The sequence below is a fragment of the Neopsephotus bourkii genome, unplaced genomic scaffold, assembly GCF_033783945.1.
Source record: "Neopsephotus bourkii isolate Nb327-2 ecotype Australia unplaced genomic scaffold, CSIRO-AGI_Nbou_v1 NB_740, whole genome shotgun sequence".
NCBI classification, from domain to species: domain Eukaryota; kingdom Metazoa; phylum Chordata; class Aves; order Psittaciformes; family Psittacidae; genus Neopsephotus; species Neopsephotus bourkii.
Window position 1 is genome coordinate 3,154,042 of NW_026901238.1, and position 13,731 is coordinate 3,167,772.

A 13,731-nucleotide genomic window follows, 5' to 3' on the forward strand; every position below is an offset into this window, starting at 1 on the left:
TTCAGCATCACCTGCAAGGGCTCAGACAGCTGTGTCCAGTGGTGCTCGCCACCCTATCACTGTCTGAGCCCCAGCTCCTCAGCCCTGACACCCAGTTTTTGCGTTAGCGTTGGTACGAGCCCAGTCCCTAATTTAGGCTTCAGCAAAGAGCCCCTTGGACTCCAGTGACACAACAGGGCAACAGTTCTCGCATTCTGCATGACACTTGAGTTACAAAAATTACCCCTTCCCTGCCCGTAGGAAAGCCAGCAGCAGCACAGACACCACACAGCAGAGCCAGAGACCATTGCACAGCGTCTGTGCTCACATCCCTCAGCTCCAGCTGCCAGCAGAGCCGTGCCCCTACGCTGCTGTGCCGTTGGGTGTACTCTGCTCAGCCGTGTCCCGGGGCTCATTGGGGGGTGGGATCTTCAGGTTGGAGGGCTCCACGTGCCAGATGTCCCGGGCGTATTCCTTGATGGTGCGGTCGCTGGAGAACTTGCCGGCTGCTGCGATGTTCCTGATGACCATCTTGGTCCATGCCTTGGAGTTCTGCAAAGGAGCGGTGGGACTGTGGCTGGAGGCTTGCACCCATGGGTGCTACCCTGGCCCTAAGATGGAAGGCTCCCTGCAGCAGCCCATCCAGGAGCCTCCTCACCAGGAACCCATGTACATGCACAGACCCATCCCCGGGGAGGGGATGCGGTGCCCCCATCAGAGCTCCCCTGCCCCATCCCCAGGCCGGCACTCACCAGGTACAGCTCGCTGACCTTCTCCTGGCACCTGACATAAGCCTCATAGTCTGCAAAAACTTTAAACCTGTAGCAGCAAAGAAAGGAGTCGGCAGCAGCAGGAAAGCAGAGGAGGGAGCTTGGCGCGGACGGTGGCTGCAGCACACGGGGCTTGGGCTGCCTCCAACACGAGCACTTCAGACAAGTTCACCCTCCCCAAGCGCTGTTTGCGCAGAGCCCTGCAAGCCCATGGGTGCTGTGGCACGGGTGCTCTGGGAGGGCACACTGGGAGACACTGTTCCAGAGCAGATGCTGGTGGCCCTTGGCTGCTTAAAGCTCTGGCCAGGAAAGCCCTTGAGACACTTAAAAGCATCCATCATCTGGTGAGGGCTGTGCACTCAAATGCATCTTGGCCTTAATGTACCCCAGGCTTTAATGGGCCAAGCATAAGGTGCTGGACACAGACCCATCTCTTGTACCAGTGAAGCATCAATTGCTCGACCACATGCACATCATCAGACCTGGAAAATCGGACATTATCAGCCAGAGGGTGGACGGAGGGTGCAGGGGGCTGCTCCACACAGGCACCAGGAGTTTGGTGGGGGAACCCAACCGAGGGGACGGATGGCATCCCAGGGCTCACCTGTCGTGGTGGAAGAGCATGTTGACCACGTCGCTGAAGAGGTCAGGCTGGTCTGGGGAGAAGAAGCCACTTTTAATCTGGTCAATGGCTTCCTTCAACTCGGGGAGCTGGTCATAGTACTTCTGGGCATTGTACCTGGCAGGGAAGGGCTCAGATGAGACCACGCTGCTCCAGCTGCCTGTGGTAGCACCCCCACGCTGTCCGCAGCCCTCACCCTTCCCTGTCCAGCTCTGTGACATCCTCCACCCTCATGCCGAAGATGAACAGGTTTTCCTCTCCAGCCTCCTCAGCCATTTCCACGTTGGCTCCATCCATGGTGCCAATGGTCAGAGCCCCATTCAGCATGAACTTCATGTTCCCTGTGCCCGACGCCTCAGTGCCTGCTGTGGAGATCTGCTCCGACAGGTCAGTAGCAGGGATCACTGCCAACAGAACACGCAGACACAAGGGGCTCACAGTGACCAGCTTTGCGTTTGAACCGGGTCAAAGAATGTTAGATTTCCTGCCTAGCAGTGAGGGAGCCATGGGCTGGTGGACAGGCACGGGGCCCATGTACCCTCCCCACAGTGCGCTCCACGTGGGCTACCTTTCTCTGCCAGCGAGACCCTGTAGTTCTCCAGGAAGATGACCTTCAGCTTACTCCCCACAATGGGGTCGTTGTTCACCACCTGAGCCACAGCATTAATGAGCTTGATGATCATTTTAGCCATGTGATATCCTGGGGCAGCCTAGGAGAAAAGCCACAGGTGAGCCCAGGGGCCTGGCCAGGGGAGCTCCATCCAGTGCCCACTTGCCCAGGGAAGCACCCGCTCAAGACTTCTTCCATCACCTCATCCAACCCATGTGTTGCACCACCAAGCTTTCAGGGGCTTCCCTGACCAAAAGCAGCACATGCTTGTGCAAGCCCCAAAACTTGGTGCCTTGCTTCATTGAAGCCAACAGATGCTGCCCCAGCACTTCCTGGTGAGCTTCATGCACCTAGCCACATGAGACATCTGCAACCAATTTCCCTAGGGCATTGTCAAGGACTTGCTCCAAAATGCCTAAAACTCCTGCCCCAACTCACCTTGCCCCCAATGATCACTGTCCTCGGCACAAAGAGCTTTGCAGGATCCTTCCTGATGCCTGGAGAAGACAGCAGCAAGGTGTCACCCTGTGTTTTAGCTGCATCCCAGGGGCTGGGAATGCTCATGCACCCCCAGGGGAGCCTGTCCCCTCGGGGTGCATGGTGGCTTACGGTTGTACATAGTGATGATGTGCAGGCAGTTCATCAGCTGCCGCTTGTACTCGTGGATCCTCTTCACGTGCACATCGAACATGGAGGAAGGGTTGATCTTCACTCTGTACTCCTTCTCCAGGTACAGCGCGAACTTCACCTTGTTCTCCTGGGTGAGGGCAGGAGCGCGTCAGCGCCAGCCTGCGCTCTCCCTGCCTCCAGCCCCTGGCCGCCCCCTCACCTGCTTCACTTTGGCAACCTCCCGGATGAAGAGGTCGTCGTCCACGCACTCGTGCAGCTTTGTCAGCTGGCTCAGGTCCCGCACGTACTCCTCCCCTATTTTCTGCAACGGGAGCACAGGCACGCGCTGGCCATGGGATGTGCGCAGGCGCCTTCATGGGCGCGCTGCTCCCAGCTGGCGGAGCCAGCAGTGCTTGGGAATCAGGAGCCGAGCACCCGGGCGAGATGCAAACACATCTCCACCATTCAGAAGATGTAAAGGGCTGAGATGGGAGCAGAGTCCCCAGGGTCAGGAAGGGCTGGGGGCCAGCACGCTCCCCCCCAGCATTACCTCTGCGATGAGCTCCGCCAGCCCCGGGTTGCAGAGCAGGAGCCAGCGCCGAGGGGTGATGCCGTTGGTCTTGTTCTGAAACTTCTCCGGCTCCAGCGCTGCAAAGTCCTCAAAGCTGTGAGGACGAGGAGGGGACAGCTTCAGGTTTGCCTCCTGGCACCACCCTTACCAAGCCAAGGGTGATCCTGCCACCACACTTACACTTGAGTCTTGACTATTTCCGAGTGGATCTTGGCCACGCCGTTGACAGCGTGGGAGCCGACGATGCAGAGGTGGGCCATGTTGATCCGCTTGGTACCTCCCTCCTCAATCAGGGACATCCTCTGAAGTCGGTGCACGTCGTTAGGGAAGAGGAATGCAATGTGCTGTGGAGAAGGCCAGAGAGATGGCGACGGGTGCTGGCATTTAGGGATTTCCCACCCGACTGCTCCCGAGGAGAGGGTCACAGCAACGTCTCCAATGCACTTGACATGGTGAGCCGCAGAGCGATGGCTTTTACTTGGAAATGGCAGTGCAAACCCCCTCCAAAGGGTGCCCTTCCCCAGCATGGATGCCTCCAGACATAAGGACATCCCAAGCCCCCACAGTCGTAGAGATGGGGTTTTGGGCACGTGTGGCCAGCAGAGCTGTTTCAGCAAAAGCCTTGTGCTGCCGGCCCAGGAGGCCAAACCTCCACCTCTTTTGTACCCTCCACCTCATCCCTTCCCAGCATAAATTTTGCATTTAGGGAGCAAAGAAAGGCCACCAGGTAGGGCCCTGGAGCAATGGGTGAAGTCTTTAAAATAGCCAGTAACTGCAGGATGGCAACTGCACACCAACCTCCCAAAAGAGCAGACAGAACCACCTGGCCACACACCCAACATCACTGGTCTGTGCAGCCCTTAGTCCTGACAGTACAACACATGCCATCCCTGTGCCCCTCTCTGGAGAGGGTTCCTCTGCTGCCCAAGGGACTTACATCCAGGTGTCTCTGGTTGATCTCATAGATGATCTGCAGGTGTCTGGGAAGCAGTTTCTCCACCAGGTCCACTGGCCAGCGCTCCAGGGCTTCGGGAAGCACTGTGTGGTTGGTGTAGGCAAAGGTCCGCTTGGTGATGTCCCAGGCCTGCCAGGGGAGAGCTGGTGCTGAGCAGCGAGGCTGGGTGCCAGCACCCGTGCGCAGTCCTCCCACCATGGTCAGCAGCACAGCCAAGCCGACTCCTCCAAGTCCATACCCATCAAACCCATCCTGACCACTCCACATCACTCCCCAGGCCACCAGCAGCTACAGAACTGGTTCCCCAGCTCCTCCACCATGGGCTGGCGGGAAGGTGAGCGCAAGCAGAGGGGACCAGCGGCCAAGTCAGGTCTCTCTACCTTGTTCCACGGCAGCTTCTCGATGTCCACGAAAATCCGCATCAGCTCAGGGATGGCCATGGCAGGGTGCGTGTCGTTCAGCTGGATGGCAACCTGTGGGGAGAGCAGCGGTGGCATGTGGGGATGTGTGGGGGACATGTGGGCATCCCACTGCCCATCAGCTGGGCACAGGTACCCAGAGGGTCCACAAAACATCTCCAGGCCTGGGGGGCACGTGAGAGGTGTTGAAATGAGCTCCAGGGTACGTGTCAGAGCACCGTGGGCTTGTACCTGGTCAGGGAAGGAATCAAACACGATTCGGACGCTGTCTGTGCTCCCAAACTTGGATGCTTTGAAGCGGCGTATGATGTCCTGGAGGGTGGCAGCCACGACGAAGTACTCCTGCTTCAGCCGCAGCTCCTTCCCTTCGAAGAACTGCGAGCGGAGGAGCAGGCACTGAGGCACTGCAGTACACTGCCCAGGCAGTGCCTGTGCTGCAGGACCTCGGCCTCCCTGGGCCTCCCTGCACGAGGGACCCACACTGGCACACATGCACCGGCACACATGCACCGGCACACATGCACCACACAGCTCGGTGTGAGGCCCCACTGCTTCTCCTACGCCGGTTCTGGCAGCAGCTCTAACCCCAGCGTCTCTCTGTGCTTTCCAGATTGCAGCACAGGGGTGTGAGATGTGCCTGCCACTGCAAAGAGGCTGAGTCCCTCCCGAGCATCATCAAAACCTGTTCTCCCTGGCTTGAAAATTCTGGCTGCAAGGAAAGGTACTGGGGAGACAGGAGGGGAAGCTGCAGGGGCTGTGAGACCCAAGAGCTAATTCTGAGACAAGAATTAAAGCCGCTGTTCGCACAGCACAAAACACCAACCCGCTGGTCTGCAAAACAGGATCCGTAAGAGGCAAGCTCACTGTTGGAGCTGTGGCACCCCCAGCTCTCCTTGGCAGCTGGGAAGGCTGGGGTAGGGTTAAATGGGAAAAACCCCATCAAGGCTTGTCCAAAACAGACTGCAGAGCACAGAGAGCTGCCCTTCGGCTTCTTCCCATATGCCTGCAAGCAGGACATCCTCATCCCCTACTCCCTTTTACCACCCCGAGCACAGATTTGCCCAGGAACAGTCGTCTCTACTGCAGCCCTGGTGAGACGCAGCAATCCCCACCCAAGCACTACAGGCAGCTTGAAACACAACTGAAAGCATCTCTGCAATGTCTCGGGGTTACTCCACTCCACGCTCTGTCTGGGTGCTCTTTATCCATCCCTAAACCAGGGACACTCTCCCCCCTGCATGGTGACTTACATTGTCATTGGGGTAGAGGACGCGGGATATGTTCTCCGCCAGGTTTCTGTCCAGCACAGCCTGGATGTAGTCTCCGACGTTGACTGTGGAGGAGCACAGGGATAAGGTGGGCACGGGACCCCCCTCCACCCCATCCCGCTGGCACCCCACCAGCAGCCACTTACAGTCACGCAGGTTGAAGTCGTTGGGTGCTCGAGCCGACCACAGGCGCATGGTGTTGACGGTGTTGTTCAAGTACCCGGGCACGGGGGTATCGTAGGGCAGCGCCAGCACCACCTACAACATCAGCAGGGCAGCTGGGGCTGGGCTGTGGCCCTGGCTGGTGGCCCTCCAGGTCTCCCCTTCCACACCGGAGCCTTCCCATCCCACAGACCCTCCTCCAGGACTGAGCTCAGGGCTGCATCCATCTTCATGCTGGGAACATGCTTTGTACCCACAGCCCCTGCCATGGGGACGTCCTGGCTCCCTCAGGTCTGCCCACTGCCTGGTGTTTGCATGAAGCACTCAGGGGATGGAGAAAGGCTTGTGAGGGTCACAAGCAGCTTAACTCAAGCCATCGTACCGTGCTGTGCATTGCACACAGACCTGCTGGACGTGCTTTTGGGTATTTCAGAGGTTGGCTGCAGACGAGGAGCACCAAAACCTGTCCCCATCCCTAATGTCCATCTCCTCCCCACTTTGCTTCACCACCGCCTTTTCCACCCCAGCAAAGCACCCTCACCAATGCAACCCTCCCCAGCAGGGATGCTGCAGGACCCATGCTGGGGTGCAGACCCCAGGGACAAGCCATGCAAGGGGGTCCCCGCAGGCTGGCCCCCACGAGGCTGCGCCCCAGCCCCTACCTGGGTGTCGACCCACTTGGCGCCAGTGGCAGTGTGCTCCACGCGGCCGTAGAAGTGCACGGGCAGCATGTACTCGGGACGGGCTTTCTCCCAGGGGTTGCCGTGCCGGAGCCAGTCGTCAGCTTCTTCCACCTGCCGGAGGGAGCGGGAGCTACGGTGGGGGCACCCAGCCCCAGGGACCTCCCCAGGCTGTGCCACGTGCGGGGCTGGGAAAGGCTCTGGCTGCAGCAAGGGGATGATGCTTTGGAGACCTTCTGCCCTAAACCTGAACCCTGGTGCCGCAGGGTGAGCCTGGAGTTTCTGCCTCAACCACCCTGAACCCCAGGGTCTCCCTGCCAGAGGGGTGAAGGATGGAATGAGGAGGTGGGGACGAAATAGATGTTCCTCTGTTCACCGCTAACACTGCCGTGCTGTGGCCAAGATGCCACCAGCCCCTTAGTGTCAGTGTCAGCCTGCAGGCCAGCTAATGAAGAGGACTTGTTTCCTGCTCCAGCAGCGCTGGGGAGAGCCCAGGGCAGAGATCACCTTTAGCATGGCCAGGTCAGAGCTCCGGGCAGCAGGGACACTGTGAGGGCCAGGGGAGAGAAGCCACATCAGGACGGAGCAGCCAGGGAATGCTGTGCCAAGGAGGAAAGGTCTCCACTTGCTGGCGGTAGGGACAGCTTTTGGGGGTGCTCACAGGGTCCCTCTGGGCACTCGGGGCTGCCTCCCATCAGGGGTGTTGCAGATGCACACCACATTTCCCACTGCATTTCCTAAACAGCCTCTTCCACTCTCTGGTGCTTTAAACCAGACATCAGGCAGCACAGCAGGGCTCGGGGGCTCCACCTGGCCTCCACCAGACCTCCCCACATCTTCCCTGTACAACCTCAGTGAAACCATCCTCACCCCATGAACAGCACGGACGTGACCTCTCCATCCCTGTTTGCACCAGTTTTAAGACGTTCAACTTGCTCAAAAAACACCTGACAAGTTTTAAACACCACAGCACCGGCAGCTCCTGCAGCCTCCAAGCTAAGAGAGTGTCCGTGCATCCTGATCCCAACCTGACCTAAGGGGGAGGCCAGATTCAGGGCTTTGGCTGTGCTGGGGGAAGGCGAGGGCCACGCGCCGCCATCCGTACCTGCCACCCGTCCCGGATCTTCTGGTTGAAGATGCCGTACTCGTAGCGGATGCCGTAGCCGTAGGCTGCCAGCCCCAGCGTCGCCATCGAGTCGAGGAAGCAGGCTGCCGGGGAGAGAGGAGAGCACTGAGGGCACTTCCCTGGGGAGCCCCGGGGGACAGTGGGTCCTTCTCCCATGGAGAGCAATGGCCAGAAGCAGGAGCCCCCAGGGGATACGAGCCCGGGCCAGCAGCGGCTGCTCACTGCCCACCCACCCAACACCTCTCACCTCGTGCTGGACAGGCTGGAGCAATAAACCCCTACCCCCTGGGTTAGGTACCCCCTGCAGAGGATGCAAAGGCCCTGGGGCTGTGCCCCGTCTCCCCAGCAATGAGGCCATTTGGGGGCTTACTCACCAGCAAGCCTGCCCAGACCACCATTGCCGAGACCAGCATCCTCCTCGATTTCCTCCAGCTCTTCCATGTCCAGCCCAAGCTACAGAGGAGAAGGAGAAGGTGATGGATGAGCCAGACACGCTCAGTGCCCAGCCCCGTGGAGCGGAGGCACTGCTGGCACGCACCCCTGGTGCTGTTCTGCACCCACTGCTGCCGCCCCTCTTAGGGTGGCCTCCAGGAGGGGTGGAAAGCCACCCAACTCTGCAAGACCCATCCCTGCAGGTGGGACACTGTGATTTGCACCCAGAGCAGCCTCCCTCCCCCTCCAGGGCTGTTCACGCTGTGGCAGGCACCAGCTCTGGTGTTTGAAGTCCCTCGACCAGCCTTTACAAGGGACGCACTCACCAGTGACCTTGCCATGGACAAGCTCCTTGCGCCTGGGGGCTTGTCCATGCCATAACCAGGCCAGAGCCATAACCAGGGTGCTGGTCCCAGGTCTCCCAGGGCTCATTCCCAGCCCTGTTCCCTCTCCCTATTCCCCAGCACCACAGCTGCAGCCCCGTAGGGACAGTGCCGTGATCCTGCTCCCCCAGCACCCCCTCTGGGGCAGCCACCCATGTGCATCACTGCCCTCTGGCACAGTAACCCAGGTGCCCAACCCCCTGGCCCGAGGCATCACCCTTTAACAGAGGTACCCAGAGAAGCAACCACACCACTTCCACAGGGAAATCTCAAGGTTGCAGTCTGCAATGCTGTGGGAGGAAGGGGTTCTGCCTATGCAAAGCACCTCGGGCAGCTCAGCAGGAAATCAGACGGTGCCTTGTCAGCACTGAGCCACCTTTTCCCATGGAAACCCCTTGCTCTGCATCTCCCCTGATGTCCCACGGTCACAGCAGGTAGGGACAGCCCCAGTGCCAGGGCCATCCATGCAGGAGAGCCAGACCCTGCACTGCTCACAGGTAAGAGGCAGCACCTTCTCCCAGCCCTGCATTGCACTGCAGCCCTCAGTGCCCACACAAACATTTCAAGTGATTTCTGTTCTACCAAACATACATTTCAGAAACGTTTGGCACTGGTGTCCGGGCAGCTCAGCACATGCACTAAGGAAGGTTCTGCCCAGAGCTTCACCGGCCATCCACTACAACGAGGGTGATTTCCCATCGACCTCACGCCTTCTGCTTCCCCAGGCTATCACCTTGCAGCATCCCAGGCTCTTCCCTCCCCTGCACCCCCAGCTCAGCTGCCAAGATCAACAGATAAGAGAGAAAAAGCCTAAAAATAAATTCCTCTCCCTTGATCCTGTTTGCACAAAAGCTGCTCCCGCTGCTGTGCAGACATCCCAGTAGCACAGGACACGCATTCCAACGCTGGTCCAAGTGCTGAAAGGTAGGGGGAAAAGGAGCCATACAAAAACCTTTGACAAGCCAAGTGCCACATGGTGCCAGCCCCAGGCTGGGGCTGAATTAGGCTCCTCTGCCATTGATTATGGCTGTTAACGGCCTCATGCATAGAACCATGAGTTTCCTGGCAGTTTATGGGCTCAGCAGAGCTGTACTGCATCCCTCAGCACACAGCCCTGGGGCTGGGCAGCCCTGCTCAGGCTGCAAGTGCTGGCTGCAGCCCCGGGCCTTGTGAAAGCAGGTCCTGGAGCAGCATTCATGCACTAAGGCATCACCTGCTGCTCAGGGAGCAGCTGGCAGACAGCATGGTAAAACATGGACATCTCCAGGATCCAGAGAGCACGGAGCCCTCCTGCCCCAGGGCCTCACTGCCTGGGAGGCTCACCTGGTAGATGGCTTCGTCGCAGGCATTCTGCAGCCCCAGGTTAATCATGGTGTTCTGCAGCGTCCGCCCCATGTAAAACTCCAGGGAGAGGTAGTAAATCCTCTGAAAGAGAAAACCAGCCCAGGTCACCTTCCCCAGGCCTGGGGGAGGCTCCCCTGCACCGCAGGAGCTGCTACTGGGAGTCATCTCAAGGCAAGAGGAGAACCCTGGCTGTCAACAGGGCAGGAGGGGCTGCACCAGGAACCTGAGGGCTGGGGCTCCTTGGAGACCCCGAGGCATCCGTGCTGCAGCCCCTGCCCTGCTCTCCTGCCCCTGCTGCTTCCCAAGCCAGGGAGATGGCAGTGCCCAGGTGGTTTGCAGGGACAAGCTGCGGTGCCCGGTCCAAGAGCAGGGACTGCTCCATGACGGTCGGCCTGAGCACGCCGGGGACTGCAGTGGTACAAAGGTAACCTTTAAAGAGGAGACATTACCCAATGTCCCCATGAGCTGCCAACAACTGGGAAAACAAGGGAGCCACTGGGAACAGAGGTGTGTGGCAGCCACAGGGTCCCCGGCTTCCCCTGCTGCCCCCTTGGGTTTGCTCTCGTCTCCCTCTGGCTGACACAAGGGGTGCAGGATGTGGCCAGGAAGGGGGCAGCTTGTGTAAGCTGTCGCCTGTGTCAGCACCAGCAGGTTTTAAGGAAGGATTTAGGCTGGAGGAAGTCGCTGACTTGACAGCTTTCCCCAGGACCTGCACAGGGGTGGGCTGGGGATGGTGACGAGAGAAGGCTCAGGGGAGACCTTAGAGCAGCCTTCCAGTACCTAAAGGGGGCTGCCAAGAAAGCTGAAGCAAGGGCATGTAGGGACAGGACAAGGGGCAATGGCTTTAAACTGACAGAGGGGAGATTTAGACCAGATTTTAGGCAGTTCTTCCCTGTGAGGGTGCTGAGGCCCTGGCACAGGCTGCCCAGAGAAGCTGTGGCTGCCCCATCCCTGGCAGTGTTCAGGGCAAGGCTGGACGGACCTTGGAGCAACCTGGTCGAGTGGAAGGTGTCCCTGTCTGTGGCAGGGGGTTGGAACTGGGTGATCTTTAAGGTCCCTTCCAACCCAAACCACTCTGTGACTGCCTGCTGGGCAGCATGGGTTGGGTTTACTGGCTTGGTCCCAGCAGAGCTGGAAGACATGATGCGGGGTGGACGGCACTCAGTGTGGCTCAGCTGTACGGGAGAGTCCCCACACTGAAGCCCTGGAAGGGGCTTATCCTTCTCTCACCCCTGCAGGACATGGCAGGGATCTGAGCTATCAGGGGCTGGCACCAGCCCAGAGAGGTGTTGGCTGGGCCAGCCTCCCAGGAAGGAAATTGGAGGCGACAGAGCCATCCAGGTTGCAGGAGGGGATTACTGCTTAATCCCCAAGCAGCCAGAGCCCTGTGCTCAGTGGGTGCAAGCCAGCAACCACGAGCAGGAATTCCTGCACAAAACCAGATCTGTCTTGCTTGGGATCCCTGCAGCTCAGATCAGGCTTGTGCCTCTTCCAGACAAGATCTGCTTGCAGCTGGCTTCCTTTAAGCCCTTCAAGTAATTCGCCCTAGAAGGCTTTGCAGCTGCGATAGGGAGAGCTCACCCACGCCAGCCCTGTGGGGCAACAAACGCTGTTCCCATGCCCTGCACCCAGCTCCCAGCCAAGCTGCGCTCTCTTTGTTTTGCAAAGCAAAGGACAGCGGCCTCCTCCTTGTTAAAGTCCAGTCCCTCTGCTCAGCAGCGCTAAGGGGAATATCCCCAGGCCAAAGGGAAACCGAGCCCCCCATGCCTGCATTTTTCTGGCAAGCTCACAGAGGGTCGGTTCGCACCCAAGGGGTTACAGCGGTTCTAGGAACTCCCCCACTCCCACACTGCAGGACCCCACTTGGGTAAACGGGGGGGGGTTGCAGGGGCTCCCTCGCACCCCCGCCCTGCAGAGAGAGGTCCGGCCAGCATCCCCTCGCTCCCACCTTGGGGTCCTTCTCGTAGTAGTACTGCTGCGTGCGGATCCAGCGCCCCACCAGGTGGTCCCGCACGGTGTGGGCCAGGGCGAAGTAGTAGTCGCGGGGGGTGGCCACGTTGCGGTCCTTGACCAGGGTGAAGTGGAGGTGCCGGTTGAAGCCCCGCTTCAGCTCGGCCACGTTCTCGGCTCCCACGATCCCGCGGATGCTGATCTGCTTCCGCCGCTCCTGGTCCGACAGCGGCCGCGACATCCCGGCGGGGCTGCGGGGGACGCACCCCGGGGACACCGCCGCGGCGGGGCTGGGCACGGGCTCCAGGTCTGGGTTCCGCCTCCGCCCCGGGCTGGCACCGCCCCGGGGAGGGCACCGCCACCGCCAGGGGCAGCGGGACAGGGACGGGGAGGGGCCGCCGCCACGGGCCGCCCCTGGTGGGGGGGGAGCAGCGCAAAGTGAGGGGTCCCGGGGACAGCACCGCTGGGGGGGGCACAGAGGGGAGTGCAAAGGGAGGGGGCAGGAGCCGGGGAACGAGCGGAACCCGCAGCAGCACCGGGCGGTCGGGTCCGGTCCTGGCTCTCACCGGGGCGGCGGCGGGGGCTCCACCCGGTGCTCTGGAGCTCGTCCAAGGCCCTTCCCGCAGGGGTCCGGGGCAAACCCGCTCTGCCGGCCCAGAGGGACGGTGCCGCGGCCTCACCCGTGCCCAGCAGCCTCCCCCCGCCTCCTCAGTGGTCCCTGCGCTCCGGAATCCCTGTGGGAGGGGCGCGGGATCTGCTCCGGTCGGCTCCGGGCCCTTCACAGCCGCCTCCCCGGGCAGGCTCCGTGGCTCCTGCCCGGCCCTGCCTCCCGGCTCCTCCTGAGGGCAAGAGCAGCTGACCTGAGCGTGCAGCGCAACTCCTCTTCCTCTTCCTCCTCCTCTTCCTCCAGCCGTGCCTGCGCAGGCCTTCCAGCGCTGGGTGTTCTCCCTGCCCAGGTCTGCACAGCGGAGCCCACACGCAGCCCAAGAGCATCACAACCCAACCGCTGCCCGGGGCCACCCGTGCTCCTGGGCTTACCCAACCACCCGACCCATACCGCTTGCCAGGTCCAAGCAGGACGAGGCTCCACACTGAGCCGGGTCTGCAGCAGCTCACCAAAAACTTCAGGAACCAGCCCAAACCGCACACGTGCACCATGGGCAAAAGGGGATGTGCCCCATCTTCCTGGTTCTTCCCAGGGCAGATTGAAGGATTGCTGTTCAGTGGGAAGCCTGGGCACGGTTTCCTCACCAGCTGGCAGCAGGCAGGGGCTGGGTGCCTGCCGCGGGTATTTCCTGGACAGGACCTGCCCTCCAGTGCAGGTGGGAACTGCAGCCATGCGAGCGGTGCCTGCAGAGTGCTCCAAGAGCTGCCAGGCGCGGGGCAGAACCCGGGGTGGGTTGGGGCAGCTTGGGGCATCCAGCGCTGCTCTCCTGGACAGCGGGAGCTGGGCTGCACCGGGCGCGGGGTGGTGTCCAGTTCCAGGCTGGGGTTTAGAGGCTGCAGGGAGGATGCAGTTCACCGTCTCTCCGGTGTGCTGGGTATGTTCCTTCTTGGGAAGGACGAGCACTGTTCTGAGACATGAATGCACTTAATGCAACGATTAGCATGTTTTTCTTGAGCCCTGGACCCGCGCCCATGATGAGCTCAGCGGCCTCACATTGAAAACCTCTCCATAGGCATTGTGAGAAAACGTGGAGCAGGCACCAATTTCCCAGCAGAGAGTGCTAAGAGAACTGTCCAGGACTTTCCTTCGGACATGGCCCCAACAGCACTCATACCTCAGCGTTTCCCCCTGCTTATGGAAGAAAGACCCTCCCGAGGGATCCCAAGTGCTGGTGCTGCCTCACA

The 13,731-nt window shown here is 60.4% G+C and overlaps 1 protein-coding gene across 1 annotated transcript; it reads right to left on the reverse strand.

The window, feature by feature from the left end:
- Nucleotides 1-167: 167 nt before the first annotated feature.
- Nucleotides 168-12,211, reverse strand: LOC133212833 (glycogen phosphorylase, liver form-like). Its single transcript, XM_061354630.1, has 20 exons — nucleotides 11,879-12,211; nucleotides 9,910-10,011; nucleotides 8,146-8,224; nucleotides 7,751-7,854; nucleotides 6,628-6,759; nucleotides 5,950-6,061; nucleotides 5,786-5,868; nucleotides 4,767-4,910; nucleotides 4,497-4,589; nucleotides 4,099-4,245; nucleotides 3,342-3,505; nucleotides 3,141-3,255; nucleotides 2,811-2,912; nucleotides 2,591-2,738; nucleotides 2,420-2,478; nucleotides 1,940-2,081; nucleotides 1,568-1,775; nucleotides 1,354-1,488; nucleotides 732-798; nucleotides 168-531 (listed from the first exon to the last, which is right to left on the reverse strand). The coding sequence occupies exons 1-20, from the start codon at nucleotides 12,119-12,121 to the stop codon at nucleotides 343-345; spliced, it is 2,568 nt and encodes an 855-aa protein (XP_061210614.1). The 5' UTR covers nucleotides 12,122-12,211; the 3' UTR covers nucleotides 168-342.
- Nucleotides 12,212-13,731: the final 1,520 nt, after the last annotated feature.

Excerpts from the sequence above, each read along its gene's own strand:
- LOC133212833 (XM_061354630.1), bottom strand. The coding sequence starts at position 12,121 with ATGTCGCGGCCGCTGTCGGACCAGGAGCGGCGGAAGCAGATCAGCATC. Across the intron at positions 6,760-7,750 it reads AGATCCGGGACGGGTGGCAG|GTGGAAGAAGCTGACGACTG; the intron begins GTACGGATGGCG and ends TCCCTCCGGCAG. Across the intron at positions 799-1,353 it reads ATGCTCTTCCACCACGACAG|GTTTAAAGTTTTTGCAGACT; the intron begins GTGAGCCCTGGG and ends TTGCTGCTACAG.